Source organism: Drosophila melanogaster, chromosome 3L, assembly GCF_000001215.4.
Source record: "Drosophila melanogaster chromosome 3L".
Taxonomy (NCBI): domain Eukaryota; kingdom Metazoa; phylum Arthropoda; class Insecta; order Diptera; family Drosophilidae; genus Drosophila; species Drosophila melanogaster.
In genome coordinates, this window is record NT_037436.4 from 17,784,788 (window position 1) to 17,802,441 (window position 17,654).

Below are 17,654 nucleotides of genomic sequence, written 5' to 3' on the forward strand. Positions count from 1 at the left end.
GGAGAAAATGAAGTTCTATTCGATTTGTTTTATTGTCCATCGGTTTGGTTCGGCGAATGGATCGGGTGGCTGGGCGGTTGGATGTTTGGTCGGATGGCTGGTCTGTGGTCAGCTGCCAACTGGGAGTATTAGTTATATATGCTGTGTCGGCTATTTTGGGCCACTGGCAGCGGCAACAAAGTTATTTTACGAAACTGCCAATTGTCGGACTTACTTTTTGTCCATGCCAGTGTCGCTGCCACATGCCACATGGCAATGTTCTCGTTCTGTTTCAGTTCAGTCTATATAGTAGAGCACACCGATTTCCGCCCGATACTGACAGCCAGCCAGCTCAATAGAAAGTTGAATTTTTTTCCCGGCTTATATCGTTGGCTGTCGAGTTATGATGGAATCCTTTCGGCTTGGGCCACTTTAATTACAGCCTCGAGGTGTCAATGGCTGAGATTAATCAGTTTAATGGCTCTCTGTGCTCTGGCATATTTCAGCGGAATAAAGTCATTAAAATGCAATTAAAAAACGCGGGTATGCCGCCTGGCTTCGTCCTCACTAAAACGTGTTTGAGAATTTTCTTAGCTTAATTTAATTAATTTAGCACAGAGCAAAGGCAAAGGATGTGGGCCAGGGGCTTTTGTGGCCATAAACTTACTTTGTTTGGCTTAAAGTAATTAACATACATCGCTTTCCAAAGGATGGTATTTCTCGTTGCTTGTGTTTCAATCACAGGGGTAAAAGGAAACTAATTGTGTATTGGATAAACATTTATTTTCTCATAGGTAAATTGATTGTCTATTGCTGAATTTCAATTCAAATACCATTCTGGTAATGAATTTGTTTCACAGTCCAACTACGTTCACTCAATTAAGTGGTAAGCAGAATGAATGCCATTTTACAATGTAGAACTTAGTCGTGCATAGCAGTTAATTAAGATAATATATACATAGTTCGAAACTGCAGACCTATAATAGGTAAAGCACAATATACATGTAACCCTTGGTGACAAAGTGGTAAACGTCAAAGTCTATGGATCTAAGTATGCCCTCCGGATGTTCCAAATGCATCCGATGCTCAGCTAAACAGATGGCATTATCCAATGTAGCACTTCATTCCCACATCCAATCTAAGCAATCCAAATCCATGACAAATGTATCGCAAGTAGCAACCTTCAAGGTGATGCGGTAACGTGGCGTATGGGTGATGGCAGAGAAAGAGTCAACTCAACGAACGAAAAGACACATAAAATATGCTGCAAACATTGTCGCGCGCACTTGCACCTGCTAAAAGAAAAAGTAACAGGTACAAAAAAAAAGCGGACAAATGACTCGCATAACGGAAGTGACACTTTCCTTTATAGGACATTTGTGCAGGGTTAATATCTGTCCGTACGGTCACCAATAAAATTACTAAGTCATGTTCAGTATGCAAATTTACATCCAAGAAATATTTATATTCTTATTGTTTCCAAAATTTAGCAATAAATAAAGCTAGTTCAGAAAGCCAAAGCATAAATACCAGTTCAGTAATCATATATTGAATAAAAAAACCTATGCAAATAAATATGTAATTAATAATTTAAAGAATAAATTACCATGTAGTTCGGTGCATATGCAAATGTTATTAACTTTATTATATATTAAAATGTATGAACGTTAGCTGCTAAGAACAATCAATTAAAAGCTGTTTCTTAAATGAACTAAGACCAGAAGAAGCATTGCTATCTGTGACATCAAAATGAACCTAGATTATACCAGCAGAAAACAAACCAATTGCACCTCAATCTAAATTAAGCCCGTCGCAGGAATACCGTCGAGAATCCAAGGTATTCTACCAATCATGCCCACAATTTCTCATGCTTCTGCGAACATCGGGAAACAGTTTGCCACATTCCCATTGAGCCGGAAATGTGCAGGAAATGCGAGTAAACACAAAAGCGATTCAAGGCGAAAGTGGACATCCACAGGACAGCAGCATCAATGGCGCTGGAGGATGTCCAAGGAGAAGCCACTGGGTCAGGTCATTCGCATTCAATAATCCCCCGCAAACAGCAACAAGGAATCACAATGCAATAACAAAGCGAGGAGTGCACGGCAAAAAAAAGGATCGAACTATTGTTACCAACATTAAAATAGGATGCGCCATATTGTTATACTATTTGTTAATTATTATTGTGGTTTGATTATAAAAATAAAAATTTGAAAAATTATTCAGGTGAATACAACTTACAATTGGTTTCTCCAGAACCAAAACTATTTCCATCAATTCATATATTTCGGTACAATATAAGAATTTCACATTATGAAACACCGAAGGACTCCTCAAATTTTGACCAGTGTAAGAAAAAACTAAGGAACAGGGTAAAAATGAAGAAAATCGGAGGAAAGGACAAGTCTCGATGGCAGCTTGACTTGCTTGATGGTATTTCCCTTTTGTCACTGACATCAATTGCTCTCCGCTGTCAATACAGAAATATTGACAAAATGTTACGGTCAGTGCCATTTTTACTGGGTATAAAGATCTCTGTGATGCACCAAAAGAGGAGATAATATTTATTTGTATTGCACGGTTATGGACTGTATTGAAATTGTTTATTTCACCATACAATTTTTCACAGAGTAAATTTTTTTCTTTTCGCTAATGGGATTTAAATCTGTAAATTATGAAAGGCAAAATCAATTTAAGCTAACAATACATCAGACTCCCTTTTTTTATTCCATTGCGTTTTTCAATGAAATTCTTATCTTTTTCATTTTCATTCAACTTTGACCCGATGATTTACATACATCTGTATGCTTATGAGGGTTCAGCGGAGTCAAAAATGACAAAAACTGCAGCGGACCGTCATAAATTCGTCATGCATGCGATTTCTGATGTAGTGTCCTGGATGTAGTGTATGCACTGCAAGAAACGAGGTACTCAATTTGTTCCTTGTAAAAAAGATTTCTTATTAATAATATTTATTGCAAAACTGTGTAGAAGATTTCTTATTAATAATATTTATCATTTCTTAAGCTTTTAGAATATATACATATAAAATATAATATTTAGTTACCCTGACATGTCGAGGGCATATGATATTGTATTTGCCTAGTCTTCGTCTAACATTTGCCAAGACCAATGTGCAGTTCGGAATCGGGGGCACAAAATAGTAATCTATTTAATAAACCACGTGTTCCACTCGGGGCGAGAATGTCAGCACGGTGAAACGCCGGAGGATGAGCTATGTACCCGTTATACCCACCTATGAACTCTTCGCAACCAAACATCACTCCACTAAAATAAATTATTCAGGGCCCTGTGAACGCTTGAATGGATAGGTATTCACAAATATCAAATGGAGGGGCCACGGATAGACTAACAAAATACCATCAACCATTCATACACCTCCCAAATGTTTTTTGCCGTTGGCACAAGAATTCGTTTACATTTTGGAGTCACAGAGGTTACTCCACAGTTGTTAAAATATTTAAATTTAAAAAACGATTGCATTATTATTAATTATTAATGAAAAATAAATTACCGAATTGATAATACCATTTTAAACAGATAAACCTGATAAGATTTAGCAATTGAATTGAAATATTTAAATGCTAGAGATTACCCAACCCCATAACAGAAATACTTTTGAATGGTTTGGTGCTGTGCGAATGTTGATTATAGAAATCACACTAACTCAATTATACGCACTCGTAAGCACACATAGTTTACGGGGCAGAGAGTGACAAAGAAAATGGGGCAATGTGGCGAGGGCGGGTATGGACGATGGGGTAAAAGGACACGTGTAGCCGCAGGACATGATGGCATATGTTCAACCTCCCGATGATGGGCATCGCTAAGCGGTTAACCGCAGATGGCAGTCGATTGGGCCCTGTGTGTCGAGTAAGGACCCCGAAACAGGGACTAAAACCATTTCGGGGCAGAATCCTAACATTATTTTAATGAAAATGACGCTTGATTCGGGGGGCGGCACTCGACAATCACTCCCGTCAAACCTCATGGCCATGATTAAGCCCATAAAATGGTTCCAACTGATGCGGTCAACTTGCGATACAATTGTGAGCGTCGGAACAAGGCTTACGAAATAATAATAATGCAAACATCGGAGGGAGGAAGTTGGAGCGGCGAAGTGTATGGATGCGGAGCTCAACCCTTTGGACGCAGCTGCTCCCTCGGAGCATCCAAAATGTAAACAGCAGTGCCAGGAACACAAAGTGCCCTAGGTGCAAACACGTACTGCAATTCAAATAAAGAAAACAATAATAGAAAATGGAGTCGAAGCCAGAGACATGGAAGGGCAAAAAGCCAGAGAAAAGCGCAAACATCTACCAGCGCAGAGGACTTACAAATGGACCCATGTGGCTAACACAAAATACACTTTTCTATAAGTTCAACGACAAATATTTGTAATACACATATTTTAACACTAGGTTATCTTACTAGCAGATATCAAGCCACTTATTGAACATAAAAACAATTATTCATCTTGAATAAGAATAACAAATGATCCAAAGCAAGCAAGCTTGCTCCATGATTTATGTGCTAAACAAATGTTAAATTTTGGAAAAATAATCTTCAATGCAGAGATTTAGATTTAAATCCGAAGGAAATGGATCAACGTTTTGTCATATACCCTTCCGCCAATTAGAGTATTTTTGGGGTCTGCTACACTTTCTTGGAGAGCCTTAGTGAAACGTTTGCTTTTCGCTGTTGGCTCTCAGGATAACCTTTTTCCTTCAGACCTTCCCGATTTTTTGTCCTCCCATCAACCTGACATTCCCATCAGTAAACCGTTCTCACGTTGCACACTTTATTGTGCTTTTCAATTGTTTTTCTTGCTGTTTTTGCTCCTGCGAGTGCACTTTTCAATATTGATGATGGGGCGCCACAAAAGATATACTATGTGTGTAACTATATTTAACGCTTCATTGATTAAGAGCCAATCGAAAATTGAATGCATTTGCTTAATCAATGAATTGAAATGTGAAACGTGAAGCCAGCAACAAAGAATGGGCTGGCTGTTTGTGAAATGGGCTGACAACCGACCAGAAAGAATATTTGGTAAAAAATAAAAACTTAAATCTTTAATTTTATTAACAGTTGCAAAAGAAGGATTTTGAGTGCAATATATACATATATTTAAAAACTATATAGATTTTAAATGTCGTACAGTTATCTTTAGTAAAGAATACGAAGGTACTTATCGCAATTAAGGTAAGAAGTGCTTGATTATTTGAAGTCGGAATTTAACACATACATGCATTTTCTTCACCAAAGCTTGGATGTCAAGTTGTAAAACCAAGATAGCTTAGAGATGGATAAAATTGTATCGATTCATATAATGTAATGTTCATGCCCCCACATATCCGACGAATTTTGGGAAACAAGAATTTAACTCAACCGAATTGTTCTGGCATACTCCTGCGGATGCTGACAGTTAAAACTCTTCACGGCGACGTGGGTTTTCGATTATGGCTAGTTGTTAGCCCTGGAGGCTGAGCTATAGCCAACATGTTATCCTCGGCAGGAGTATGAAAAGCGACTGACAGAATCGATTTGAGAGAGTGCTCCTTTGTAAAACAAATTGCCAAGGCCTTCTGGTGGAGCTAAAACTCGAAAATACTGGAATTCGCCGAATCGGCCTTCTTCATTCTGCGCCATAAATGAAAGCCGTTAAGCGTCCTGAGTGTGTACCCATGTTGCCTTCGTATTGGGTCATCGTCAAGCGAAAGCCGGCGCTCCTTGTGAATATTCCCAGTCCTTTTGGGTTATGGTATCTACAACGTATTCATGCCGTGCGGCGGAAGCGCCACTTGACCATGTAGTGCAACTCATCATCGGCTTTCTCTGGGCACCGCATCTGGTCTAAACAAGTATCACGAAAGGTGCCAAAGAATCCGTCTACTATCGACAATTTCTTTATCGCACTTCTTAATTTTGCAAGCCTTGTATATAATAAATAAACCAAAAAGGGTCCCTTACCACTTACCACATTAAGCAATTGAGAAATTCCTCCTTCGATGTACTTTTCCAAAGCACCAAACCAGATATAATTGTACATATATGTATGTAGGAATTAAACTAAAATAAATTGGATGCACTCAATAAGATCTTAATTAAAATTAAATGTCGAATACATTTTTTTTATATTGACAAAGTATATATATTGTGTGTTTCAATTTGAAAGACTCGGAAGGCATGTTAAATAAGAAATTTCTTTTTATTCGGTCAAAAATGCACAGTAAATATTCTATTTCATTGTCCCTCTTTTAGTGATGGCAAAATTCTTTGTATTTTTTTAAAGAAACTTTATTTCGGAAAAGCGTGGATTTACATGTCTGCAGGCTTTGAAAAATGTAAGGTAAACTTTTTACCGACTAGCCCAATCGGCGTCTTCGCTCGGCCTCTGCGCGCCTGTGTCGGAGTCTCCTTAGGTTGCGACGCCTGCGCCGATGTATCCTTCTGTGGTGCACGGTCGCTTCTGCGGTCGTGGTAGAGGTGGTTGTTGGAGCAACAGTTGTCGATGTGGTGGCTGTTCCGGTGCCGGTGCCGGTGCCGGTACCAGTTCCAGTTCCAGTGCCTGTCCCAGTTTTGGTTGCTGTGTCGCCCGACGAGGCGCACTCAATAAAGGACATGCAGCAAATGGCAATCACTGCCAAAGTCAAAGGAAGAAGTAGCTTCATCTTGAAAGACGTTTGTCGTGTGGAACGTTAAGATTTGTGTGCCATTTAAAGGTGTTGTTAGGCATTTTATAGCACTGCTGGCAACAATAATCTGGCTTTTTGCGTCGACGGTATGGAAAACTACAACACTTGTTATCCAAACGCAAAATGTGTAAAAATAACGATCGGTGTTTGCTTCTTTAGTTGAAGAAAACTGATGTGTTAAATTAAACAAATAGTATTCAGACTGTTAGTCTGGTACACATTAAGACAAATATGTACTTTTTATACACGCTTTATTGAATCGAAGTCTAGTTTGGTGCTTGTGTACCCACTTCTTTACCTTAATACTTAATCAAATCAAATTTCTTTGGATTATTTATATATCAACTAAAACAAATTTAATAAAGGAATTATTAGGCACGAGTAGTGCGTACCTGATATACAGCGGAAAAACAGTAGAGATTCTCTATATTTGACAACCTCGTTTTTATGACCATGTGTAGATAAAGCAAAAAAAAACTCTAAACGCTATACAGTTCCAGTTTTTCTGAAAACCACTTTCATGTTTCAAAGCCTTTTTCGCTTTTATTCCATTCATTTTCTTAATTAAATAAAACTTATTTATAATTACAAATTGTATTTTTGCAAATCTTAACTTTGGTTGCTCTTCTTTTTCCTTCTTTCCTCTGCGATCTCCTCAAATGCATCTTCCAAGGATGGCTGTGATAGGGAATAGTCTTCCAGGTGCCAGGAACTGCGATTGCCCTCGACATATTCAAAAATCTCCGACCAACTAGTGTCTTTGGAAATTTGAAATGTTAACCTGCCACTAAACTCGTACTTTTCCCTAAGGAAAAATGGTTTAATGATGATATTCTTACGTATTCCGACATATGCACTTTTTTGGACCTGTACTTACTTTAGTTCTGCGTTGGGATAGGTCATATAGATGTCATCCTCAATCTTAGTGAGCATTGCCACCATACTGAAAGGGGTAATATAGGCCAAAATACGCCGAACAAGTCTAAATTATAACATACTTATCCGGTTGTACATTTACAACCAACTTGAGCGTCATTCCCTTGGCTATTTTGTTTTTGACGTGCTGAACCGATCCCATGGCGTATATGCTGCCATCCACCAGGATAACGCTTTTCGAGCAAAGGGCGTTTATCTCGTCCATGTTATGGGAGGTGAGCAGGACGGCCTTTCCCTGTTGGGCCACCTCGTTGATAATGGTCCAAACGTGACGTCGCGAGGCGGGATCAACTCCCGCGCTGGGCTCATCCAAGCAAATAAGTGAGTTTGCTCCACAGGCAACTGCAGCGTTGATTTTCCGCTTCGTTCCTCCACTGTAGTACGTAATCTGAGGTGGTCATAAACACGTTGATCTATACTATTGTTAACCAAGTTAGCCATGTTGCTAGTTCACATACCTTTTTATCCAAGTGTTTCCTGAAACCGAACTGATCGGCCAGTTTTTCACATCGTTTATTCAAGTCTTTGCTTGGAAAGCCCCATATCAGAAGGAAGACTTTTAGCAACTGGCGGCCAGTGAGAAACTCGAAAAAGGAGTCAGATTGAGGGCAGTATCCGAGTTCCTTCATCGCCTTATTCCGTTTCATCCTCATGCTGTAGCCTGAGATATATATGTTTCCTTTGTCGATCGAATGCTCGCCAACAATCATTTTGAACGTGGTTGTTTTTCCAGCTCCATTGGGCCCGAGAAGTCCCACGCAATGACTCCTGTTTCCGTTTTTAAGGCCAAGAGCATGACATTGTAATCTATACGCGTTTGAGTATACTCACGGTTTCAGAGCAAAGGATATGTTATTGACGGCTAGTTGATCGCAGCCATACTTCTTTGAAACCCCATTGACGACCAATGCCCGAGTTCCTATTTGATCAGCATCCATAGCTCTGATTTTCTCAGCCTCCCTGGACACTTTGGGATCCTCAATTGAGCCCTTTGAGCTGTATGGGCAACACCCCTTACATCTGTACCAAACACAACTGCCGTACTCAAAAAACATTATCAACAGAAAGAGTATGATGGCAGTCCCAAGCATGACCAGCATATCAGGCCATGTCATGGGATCTATTATAAATAAATAAATATAAATAATTTAAATTATTGTGTAAGCTAGTACTATGTTCTTCTAGACTCACTAACGCACACACATCGTGGTTCTAAGAAGGCCAAGGGGTTGATGCAATACATTTCATCAGAAGTTAGATTTTCAGAGAGTGGATTTTGGGCTTCCGAAATGTAGGACCCGCACAGAGACATGTAGTGAAAGCATTTTTGTATGCAGTTATAGCCAGCTATCAATGGATGCATGTTGGCAACATATATAGCTACATATACCATTTTAAAAATCAGCGCCAATGCTCCCAGAATCATCAAAATTAAGGATCCTATAATAACTAATAGGAGGTTAGAAGATTGAATTAAGAATGGAATAATTGAATTGAGGGCGTAGATATCTTATACCAGATAGTAGGATCATAGACACGGCTAGAAATGTGGCCGAAAGCATCGATATCAAGAAGTAGATAAATATCAGACCCGCTAATCCGGTGAAGAAGAGCACGCACAGCAAAAGGTACCATGGGGCATATCCGTACAGGGGAAGCAGCAGGGCCAGCACCAAGATAAAAAAGACCACCATGTCGAAGGCAAGGTGACTCAGCCAGTAGGTGATCATCTCCAGCCCGGATACCTCCTGCAGCATCTTCATGTGCGAGACCCTCTCTTGGATTACGGCACTCGAGAATATAATCATGGCGATGCTCACATAGCCTATGACGTATATTGGGATATCTCCATTATTGCTAATTAGAAAATCCTCCTTTTTTCTCAGCGTAAATGGAACGCTGGTAACCTCTATGCTGATTTTCGGTCCAATGAGCTCCTGGGCCAAGGCATTATAGACAAGATTAAGGATCATCGGCGCCGCATGAACGTAGTGTCTGGGTCCGACCCAACCGATCAGACCCGTCCGATCACCAGTGTCAATAGCCATTGACACAAAGTTAATCTCACGCCTGCCCTCTCTCGACTTCCATTTGTCATCCACGTAGTCCTTAATTTGTTCCGATACGACTATTAACTTTAACTTTCCCTTGATCAACGACGCAATAGAGTCTGCACGACGTTCTTCCGTATATGACTTGCTTACCGGCACTGAAAGCAAAATTGTGAACTTATCTACCCCGTAATCGCTGATGTTGAACGTGGGCCTGCCCGAATGATGAGGCTTTGTGGCCATCATTAGTGTCGTTATATAGTAGACAATGGGAGTCAACAGCAAAAGCAGGAAGTAAACCTTTTCACAAAATTTAAAATAAATCAAAGTCACAATTGCATTATGGTCATATTACCTTGTTGTCATACAGAGCCATAACCTTCTTGGTCATCATTGCTCTCCATTGCTTTTTACAGCTGCGCACATTTCCATCCTGAACCTCGTTTTCCTCATCATCGTCACGGTCATCGTCATCTCTTTTCTCAGCACCCCCCGATTGGCGAGAATTGAGGTCCTCCGCCCCAAAGCTCATGAAAATCTCTTCCAGACTCACTGAGCTTAAGCTGAATCCCCGAACACCCAAAATGTTCATTTGGCTCTCCAAGTCACGGAAGAGCGAGGAAAAGTACTTTGACTTGCTGAGTGGCAGCTTGTAGCAGACATCTCTGCCCTTAATACTGAACGGTTGAATTGTACCCACATGGCGAGATATCAGGGAAGTCAGCTTCTCCAGGTCACATCGCTTCCTGGCTTCGCAGGTGATCAAGCAGCTGGCATCCACCTGTTTCTTGAGAAATGGCAACGATCCAATGCATCTCAACTGCCCATCGCTGATGATGACCACCCGATCGCCCAGGACCTCTCCGTCATCCAACTGGTGCGTTGTCAAAAGTATGGTGCAGCCCTCCTTCGCCTCCAGTATTAGTCTCCACAGCTCCCGCCGGGCGCTGGGATCCAATCCGGTACTGGGTTCGTCGCAGATGAGAACCTACTGGACGAGTAAGAAAACTAAGAAATTTATAAACGTAAAGCTAGAAAAAATCAGACCTTTTAGAACAAAAGAAGTGTTTGTTAAAAATTGAAAAAGTCGAAAACTTGCAATGAATCGCATAAGTTTTATCCGTTTCAAAAGTGATTTACCTTGACTCCCCCACAAAGAGAACAGGCGACACTTAGACGCCGCTGGGTTCCGCCGGAGAGATTCCGAGCAGCCAATCTCTTCTTCTCCTGCAGATTAAGCTTCTTCAGGTAATTTTGCACCTCCGACTTCACTTCCGCGCCCCGGAGTCCTCGAAGGCGGCTAAAGAGCTGAATGTGACTAACCGAGCTAAGGTGCTTAAAGAGGACGTTCTGCTGCGGGCACAGACCAATGCATCTCTGGGCCTGTCTTCGTTCCTGCCGGATGTCAAAGCCATTTATCAGAGCCGTCCCCGAAGTGGGCGAAATGAATCCAGCCAGCATACTGATAAGTGTGGTCTTGCCCGCTCCATTGTGTCCCATTAGCACCGTGATCTGTCCCTCGAACATGTCGAAGCTAACGTTCTTCACGACCTCCATCTTGCCGAAAGTCTTGCTAAGACCTCTGATCTGAACGCCGGCGATCTTGTCCACGGGATCTGGTTCAATCAATTGGAGGTCGGGACGTTCCTCATCTGGGGCCGCGCTATATATGCCGAATATTCTGTTAAAGAGACGGCTATAGGGCAAGAGACTTTCTGTGGAGCAGCAGCGGGTGCAGGGGAAATGCCAAGGTTGGGGAACACCGTAAGGGCCTGGCCGGATTTTCTCAAGGTATAGGCATAGAAGCAGGGAAAGAAAGCTAGCCAATATCATGACCAAAAGGATATAGCCAACGCTCAGCGTGCCTCCCGGCCATGAGGTCTCGAAGAGATTACCCCACTGTAGACCTTCACCGTAGTCCTCCCACATGCAAATGCCGACGACCAACACTTGCAGTCCAGACAACAAGAAAAGGCTGAGGAACACGTTCAATCCTTCCGAACATCCCTTTGAGTGCAAAATCAAAAAGGGAAGATAGGTGGCAATCAAGGCAAGAAAAGTAACCAGCGAGATGCGATATGTTGTAGAGATTAGACTGCTCATCAGGAAGCTAAAGCAGATCGTGCAGTGGCTGAGCACTAGCAGAACGAACAGTGCCATCGACCAGTGGGTGAAGGGCATAAAGGATATCTCAGAATTTGGTAGGACGAGTTTCCAGAACAACGTTATTATCGATGATCCGATCAAGAATATTATGAAGGTCTGGATGTACCACGCCACCCACTGCAGACAAGAGCCCACACCCATCAGGTTCAGTGTCACCTTAAGCTGGAGCTCCTTTTCCTCGACGATGGACTGTAACATAGAGTATGACAATCATTAATTAATATAACCTTCACGGCTAAAATTTCGTTACCTTTGTCAAGCTGACAACCACAAAGAAGATAATGATTACAATAATCATTATGCCCACATCTTGTAAGGTAGATGAGTTGTCCGACTTAAAAATTGGCGGGGAAGGAAGGTCCTTAATTGGTGGAAACTTGATATCCCCCTGGGTCTTATTGAATTCCTTACACTTGTGCTTAATATGGACCTGGCTCAATGCCTGCTGTACGGCTAAGAAGCCGGTTTTATATAACGGATACGATCCGTCTGCTAAGTACATAATATCCACGTTTAAATCAACTGGCTTGCCAGAATGGAGGGTGAAAGACAGCTTATCAGGCCATTCTGTCCAGGGGTCGGAAAATTTGATACCAATCACAGAACTTTGTTCCTTCGAAAAACTAACCAAGGCTTCATAAAGTTTGTGCGAGTTTTCAAATCCTGTGGTTTTATTTACGTTCAGCTCTGCCACAATCGACTCGATCAACTTAGTTTGGGGAGCGAAGTAAATATATGAGCTTTAAGGATAGTAAAAAATTTAAATCTCTAGTAATGGAGGAAGTACTAGCATGTAGGACTTACGGTAAATTATAAAGAAACGCCGCAGTTGGTATTGGATCCGGAATTTTTGGTTTGTTCCTCAGTAACGGTATAAGCCTTGCGCACATACAAAGTAAAGGCAGGAGGGCAAAGAAAAAGAAAAGGCTGACCACATAACATTTGCGGCCTTTGAGCATTGAAAAGTTTTTCCACAACAGCAACAACAACTTTATAATCCAATTTGGAGCTTTGTGGTCAGCCATAATCGATTTCATACAAGAACTTTAAGTGTGTAAATATTTTGTCACTTAACTAAAAGCAACTCTGTTTAATTTTTGACTCAATTAAAACCCAGCACTGTTTCGTTTCATTTCATTTATTTTGTTTTTGATGTTCAGGTATAAACTCATATGTACACAAAATTCGTTAGAGAAATACATCACGCAAATGCAGAGCTACTGGAAAAGCGAAAAAAAGAGTATAAAAAGAATGAAGTATAAAATGTAAAAGACAATGCGGTAGCCGTTGTGACAATCAGTTACTTCATCGTAAATTTGCTACATAACTATAGTGAGATATTGACTTTAGTGAGCTATTTCAGTCCAATCACATTGTGTTCTCGTTACCAGAAGTGTATAATGCTTTGCTTGCATGCCCCAAAAGAAATGCGTTAGCAAGGGAATGCTTAGTGTTGTTGATTTAATGATTCTTGATGCTGTTTCTGTTGCTGCTGCACTGGCACCTGTTGATTCAGAACGGGCGGAGGACTCTGATTGTGGATCTGTTGTTGTGCTACGGGTTGCTGTTGGGCAGTTTGCTGCTGCTGCTGTACTGGTTGCTGTTGCTGCACAGTTTGCTGCTGCTGCTGTACTGGTTGCTGTTGCTGCACAGTTTGCTGCTGCTGCTGCACAGGCTGCTGCTGCTGTTGCACAGGCTGTTGCTGCTGTTGCACCGGCTGTTGCACAGGCTTTTGCTGTTGCTGCACTGGCTGTTGCTGCTGATAGACTGGCTGCTGTTGCTGATACACAGGTTGATTTTGGTATACCGGTTGTTGTTGCTGCGGAATCTGTCCAGCGTGTTGGTAAACCTGGTTGGGTTGCAGCTGCACAGGCTGCTGTCCGTTTCCGTACTGCTGCTGTTGGTATTGCTGGGCATATTGCTGTTGCTGTTGCGCGTATTGCTGTTGCTGCTGGGCGTGTACTTGGTCAGGATGCTGGTAGTGCAATTGGGCGCCCGGTGGTGCCTGTTGGTAGGCCACGCCTCCTGGTGGTGGAGCAGCATAGTATCCCTGTGGCATGTTCGGGTGCGGTGGCAGCTGGCCCTGAGCAATCAAGCGCTGCACTTCCTCCTGCCGCCGGCGTTCGTACTCCAGATACTCCTCGTGTGTATACTGCTGCTGTCGGTCGATGGTCTCCCATTCGGGGTCCTTTTGAAATTCTTCCTTGTTAGTCTGCACCATGAACTCGTCGATGCTGATTAAGCCGTCGTGGTTCATGTCCGTCTCCTGAAAGTAGTGCTCGCGCATACGTTCCATTTCCTCTGCTCGCTCCCTCATATCGTCCTCGGGAAGATCACTCTGATAGACCTTGTCCAGTTCCTTGACAAACAGAGCTTTGACCTCAGCCTCGTCCCAGTAGCCGTTGCTGTCGACGTCGTGGATGGAGAAGAATGTCTTCGGATCAAAGTCGTTCTTGTCCATGTGGTCCTGCTTCTCCCACACATCCTCTAGTTGGGCCTTGTTGCCAGGGTGGTGCAGCTTCTCGTGGTCCTTATGCTTTTCCTCCTTCTCCTTGAGCTCGGTCTCAAACTTCTTCCGCGACTCCTCATCCATTTCCTTTTTCTGCGCCTCACGCTCAAACTCTTTCTGCATTTCGTACTCCTTGAACTCGCCACGTCGCTTGCGGTCCGCCTCGGCCAGGTCGTCGGAGGTCTTCTGAATGAGCTTTCGCAGATCTTCGATCTCGAAGGTATGCTCGTTGTCGTGGTCCAGATGCTGAGACACCTTCAGGTGCTTCCGGTCAATGTCGTTGGACAGCTCGTATGCTTGATTCGCCAGCTCCCGCAGGCGCTCCACTTCACGGCGCTTGATCTCGTCCAGCTTGGTCCGCACATGGTGGTTCACGTAGTCCAGCTCCTGTGCGATCTTGCCACTCTGAGAATTAAAATTGAACACATTAATTATTAAGCTTAAGCAACTGCTTGTGTAATATGGAGTAAACAAAAAGAGATTTACGACTATCTAATTAGAAACGAAAAAACGCATCTCTATGCTTCTTACATGTAAATTAGAAAATATTTTAAAGCGAACTCTGTGTGGATCCCTGATCTTTATAATTTCCACTTAAATATAAGTGTACACTTTACTGACATGTAAATCACACCTCTTAAGGGCAATGAATACATTTTAAAGAAAGCTCTAGAATATTAAAAGGAAAACGAATGAGTCTCTTTAATAAACACATACAGTTTGTCAAGAAACTGTTTACACACTGTAAAATAAGTTTAATTTTTGACTTTAAAGCTAAAATAAAGGGTTTTTTGCTTAATTAAACGCAATTTTTTTTATAAAATATAATTAAACAATATTTATTTTACTTATAAATCAAAAAACAAATTAAAAATATTAAATATACAAGAAAATAAACAACAAATTCCAAGTTTACACACTTTTGAGACTGTCAAGAAACTCTTTACACAAAACACTAAATCGAAGTTTAATCCTAAATTTTTTAATTATTTTATTAAAATTTTAAAAGTTTTGGTATGTAGTATGTTCCCCATTGGCTTTAGCTACAAGTTGAAGCCTTTTTTTCATGGATTGGACAAGTTTTTGCAGGTCATATTCAAACGGGATCTTTTCACACTCTTCGACTATTACAGTCATAAGCTGTTGTTGTGTTTTAGGTCCCTTTTTGCCACCTTCTTCTTTAAGTAGGTCCACAAATTTTCAATGGGGTTCAGATCAGGACTCTGAGGGGGCGTATAGATCACTTTACCACAGTTATTAAGGCGCCAGGTGCGTACATTGCACTCTTTATGTTTCTGATCATGTCCTGGTAAAACTTAAAATTTGGCTTGTTGTTGCTAACCAGACTAATTTTTTCTACACTGGCCTTCAAATTTGTTTTTTAACATTTCTAGATATTGCACGGCATTTATTGTGCTCTCAATTAAGGCTAGTTTTCCCACTCCACGGCTGGTGATACAGCCCCACACCATCAGTGACATTTTTCCAAATTTTATCGTTGGAATGATATTTTGTTTTTCTAGCGCACTCAACGGTTTGCGCCATACTCTGCTTGGCCCGTCGTTATAAAAGAGCATCATTTTTGTTTCGTCACAAAATATGACGTCATCCCAGTACTCTTCCGCATGATCCATCATTCACAGGGAATGAATGACGCTTTTCAATATTGATCTCTGATAGCAAAGGCTTTTTTCTTGCAACTCTTGAAGAGTACCTATGGCGTAGGATGACTTGGCGCACAGTTTCGTGTGACACAGTTAGGTGACATTCTTCCCTGATATCCTGAGCAAGTGATCTGACCGAGATTCAGGGGTTCGCAATCACTTTTCGCATAATAAGGCGGTCTACTCGCTTGTTAATTTTGGTTTTCCGCCCACCACCACTCTTAGGTTCAAGCCTGCCCTCTTTTTCCGAGCCTTTTAAAACATTGTAGACGGTCTTACGGGATACAGGAAACATTTATACTAATTCTGGAAAAGATTTTCCCAACTGGTGGTTATAGTTTATTAATTGGGTAACTTCAAAAGTTAATCTCTTTCCAGGCATTTTATTAAATTTAATAATTCGCTTTAAGCACGTTTGATCAGCAAAATTTCACAAGCAAAGTCAACAAATTTCAATAGAAGCGTTGTAAAAAGCAATGCAAAGCCAAAAATAACGGAAAAATCGAGTTCGTTCTAAGAAAAAGAACAAAACAAAGTAGGAAAACAAAATGTGTAAAGAGTTTCTTGACAGTCTCAAAAGTGTGTAAACTTGGAATTTGTTGTTTATTTTCTTGTATATTTAATATTTTTAATTTGTTTTTTGATTTATAAGTAAAATAAATATTGTTTAATTATATTTTATAAAAAAATTGCGTTTAATTAAGCAAAAAACCCTTTATTTTTAGCTTTAAAGTCAAAAATTCAACTTATTATTATAGTGTGTAAACAGTTTCTTGACAAACTGTATAAGTTGATTCTAGAAAACACTAGAAATAAACTTTTACAACACTATCTGACTGCCTGCTCAATTTTTACGTTTTACGCTGGGAATCATACATTTAAGTAAAAAGGGGAACACAATCTGAGAATTATGGTAATAAAAATTGCTTTATACGACTTTTTGTAAAAGTATTTTGGTAAGATGATTCTGCTACTAATCGATGTATTTCTGCAAAGGTAATGCAAATTTAGCAACAAATGACAACATCTGCGTTTCAAGATGTGGAAAACATAGTTCAGGGAAATCCCCATCCTACTCACCCGAATGTCGGCCTCGGGCGCCTTGTCCAGCTTCTTACGGAACTCAGGGTCCGCCTCAAGGGCCTCGACAACCTCCCGCAGGTAGCGCTCGTACTCCAGGGCCGTTTCCACGTCGGCGGTGGCCGGAGTGGAGGACTCCGCCGCCTCCTTGTGATCCTTCTTATTCTGTGTCACGGGCAGGGCGACAATCGAGGCGGAAATCGCAATCAGTGCCAATCCCAGCAGGGCCACGTTCTGCACCATGGCTGCGAGTGTGTGTTTCTGTCGTGTACTTCCCACTTGTGCGCAATGCAGGCCAACAACTGTGCAAATATCTTCACAAAAAAACAAATATCCTCAAGAATATTCTGACGTGTCGAAATTGCGCGAGACCGTACTGCACTAGCAACAAAATACATGCGAGTCAACGCAAAAAACACCCAAACATATGTTAAATATACTGGGAATATACATACCACACTTTCAACCAAAGACGCAAACCTTTAATGTTTTGTGTGTTGGACAACGTTATTGGGTGTTGCACCTAGGTACAAGATTTACTGCATGAATT

General features: G+C 41.3%; 3 protein-coding genes and 1 long non-coding RNA gene across 4 annotated transcripts, besides 1 other annotated feature; all 4 read right to left on the bottom strand.

The window, feature by feature from the left end:
* Positions 1–497, bottom strand: lncRNA:CR44668 (long non-coding RNA:CR44668). The gene has a single exon (NR_124974.1). It is a non-coding gene; the product is annotated as a long non-coding RNA:CR44668 (long non-coding RNA).
* A 5,794-nt stretch (positions 498–6,291) lies between these two features.
* CG42815 (uncharacterized protein) lies at positions 6,292–6,699 on the bottom strand. The gene has a single exon (NM_001202198.2). It carries the CDS (start codon positions 6,672–6,674, stop codon positions 6,369–6,371), a length of 306 nt encoding a protein of 101 aa, NP_001189127.1. The 5' UTR covers positions 6,675–6,699; the 3' UTR covers positions 6,292–6,368.
* A 601-nt stretch (positions 6,700–7,300) lies between these two features.
* On the bottom strand, positions 7,301–12,807 carry CG42816 (uncharacterized protein). Its single transcript, NM_168748.4, has 11 exons — positions 12,656–12,807; positions 12,102–12,591; positions 10,826–12,040; positions 10,041–10,673; positions 9,151–9,985; positions 8,826–9,083; positions 8,466–8,754; positions 8,093–8,402; positions 7,697–8,022; positions 7,576–7,641; positions 7,301–7,503 (listed from the first exon to the last, which is right to left on the bottom strand). Exons 2-11 carry the CDS (start codon positions 12,351–12,353, stop codon positions 7,308–7,310), a joined length of 4,380 nt encoding a protein of 1,459 aa, NP_730301.3. The 5' UTR covers positions 12,354–12,591; positions 12,656–12,807; the 3' UTR covers positions 7,301–7,307.
* Positions 12,808–12,950: 143 nt separating this feature from the next.
* Positions 12,951–17,492, bottom strand: NUCB1 (Nucleobindin 1). The gene is made up of 2 exons (NM_140751.4): positions 17,105–17,492; positions 12,951–14,765 (listed from the first exon to the last, which is right to left on the bottom strand). The coding sequence occupies exons 1-2, from the start codon at positions 17,345–17,347 to the stop codon at positions 13,299–13,301; spliced, it is 1,710 nt and encodes a 569-aa protein (NP_649008.2). The 5' UTR covers positions 17,348–17,492; the 3' UTR covers positions 12,951–13,298.
* Positions 15,077–16,808: a mobile genetic element.
* Positions 17,493–17,654: the final 162 nt, after the last annotated feature.

What these genes read in the sequence shown, in the direction of transcription:
- NUCB1 (NM_140751.4), bottom strand. Translation starts at nt 17,347, where the DNA reads ATGGTGCAGAACGTGGCCCTGCTGGGATTGGCACTGATTGCGATTTCC. An exon ending in CGCCCGAGGCCGACATTCGG is followed by an intron (nt 14,766 to 17,104) that starts GTGAGTAGGATG and finishes TTTAATTCTCAG; the next exon opens with AGTGGCAAGATCGCACAGGA.
- CG42815 (NM_001202198.2), bottom strand. Translation starts at nt 6,674, where the DNA reads ATGAAGCTACTTCTTCCTTTGACTTTGGCAGTGATTGCCATTTGCTGC.
- CG42816 (NM_168748.4), bottom strand. Translation starts at nt 12,353, where the DNA reads ATGTACTTAGCAGACGGATCGTATCCGTTATATAAAACCGGCTTCTTA. An exon ending in GGAAACACTTGGATAAAAAG is followed by an intron (nt 8,023 to 8,092) that starts GTATGTGAACTA and finishes TGACCACCTCAG; the next exon opens with ATTACGTACTACAGTGGAGG. An exon ending in GTAAATGTACAACCGGATAA is followed by an intron (nt 7,642 to 7,696) that starts GTATGTTATAAT and finishes TACCCCTTTCAG; the next exon opens with TATGGTGGCAATGCTCACTA.